The sequence below is a fragment of the Gigantopelta aegis genome, chromosome 15 (assembly GCF_016097555.1).
Source record: "Gigantopelta aegis isolate Gae_Host chromosome 15, Gae_host_genome, whole genome shotgun sequence".
In the NCBI taxonomy this organism is placed as follows: domain Eukaryota; kingdom Metazoa; phylum Mollusca; class Gastropoda; order Neomphalida; family Peltospiridae; genus Gigantopelta; species Gigantopelta aegis.
This window is the reverse complement of record NC_054713.1, coordinates 30513961-30514332: the sequence shown is the minus strand read 5'-3', so window position 1 is coordinate 30514332 and position 372 is coordinate 30513961. Positions and strand designations below refer to the sequence as shown.

Below are 372 nucleotides of genomic sequence, written 5' to 3'. Positions count from 1 at the left end.
GGGGATCGATTCCAAACCGACCGTGCATCAAGCGAGCGCTCTATCACCGGGATACGTACCGCCCCTTTCGTGATAGTGTTATCTCTGACTGAGAGACCGATTACAACCATCCAAATACCCGTTTAGCTCTCCATCATTAATGTACTCGGGCTGGTATGGATCCGACTTTCATAATATAACTCCAGACGAACCATCTAACGGTGATGAATCCACTGGTCTTTGCCGTGAGAACTCCAAATCTTGATTGAACGCGCATGTATGTCACCTCTGGTGTCATGAGCATAAGTGTACTAGACGGGGGTTAGGTTGGGCGGGGCGGGGCGGGGCTGGGTGGGGCGAGGCGGGTCGGGAGGCAACTGCCCCCCTCCAAGT

General features: G+C 53.8%; 1 protein-coding gene across 1 annotated transcript in view; it reads left to right on the top strand.

Annotated features, from left to right (window-relative positions):
- Positions 1-203: 203 nt before the first annotated feature.
- LOC121389761 (sacsin-like) overlaps positions 204-372 on the top strand; it is an 8487-nt gene continuing 8318 nt past the window's right edge. Inside the window, exon 1 of the mRNA XM_041521409.1 lies at positions 204-224. Coding sequence (XP_041377343.1) covers positions 204-224 — 21 coding nt within the window. The remainder of the gene's footprint in view (positions 225-372) is intronic.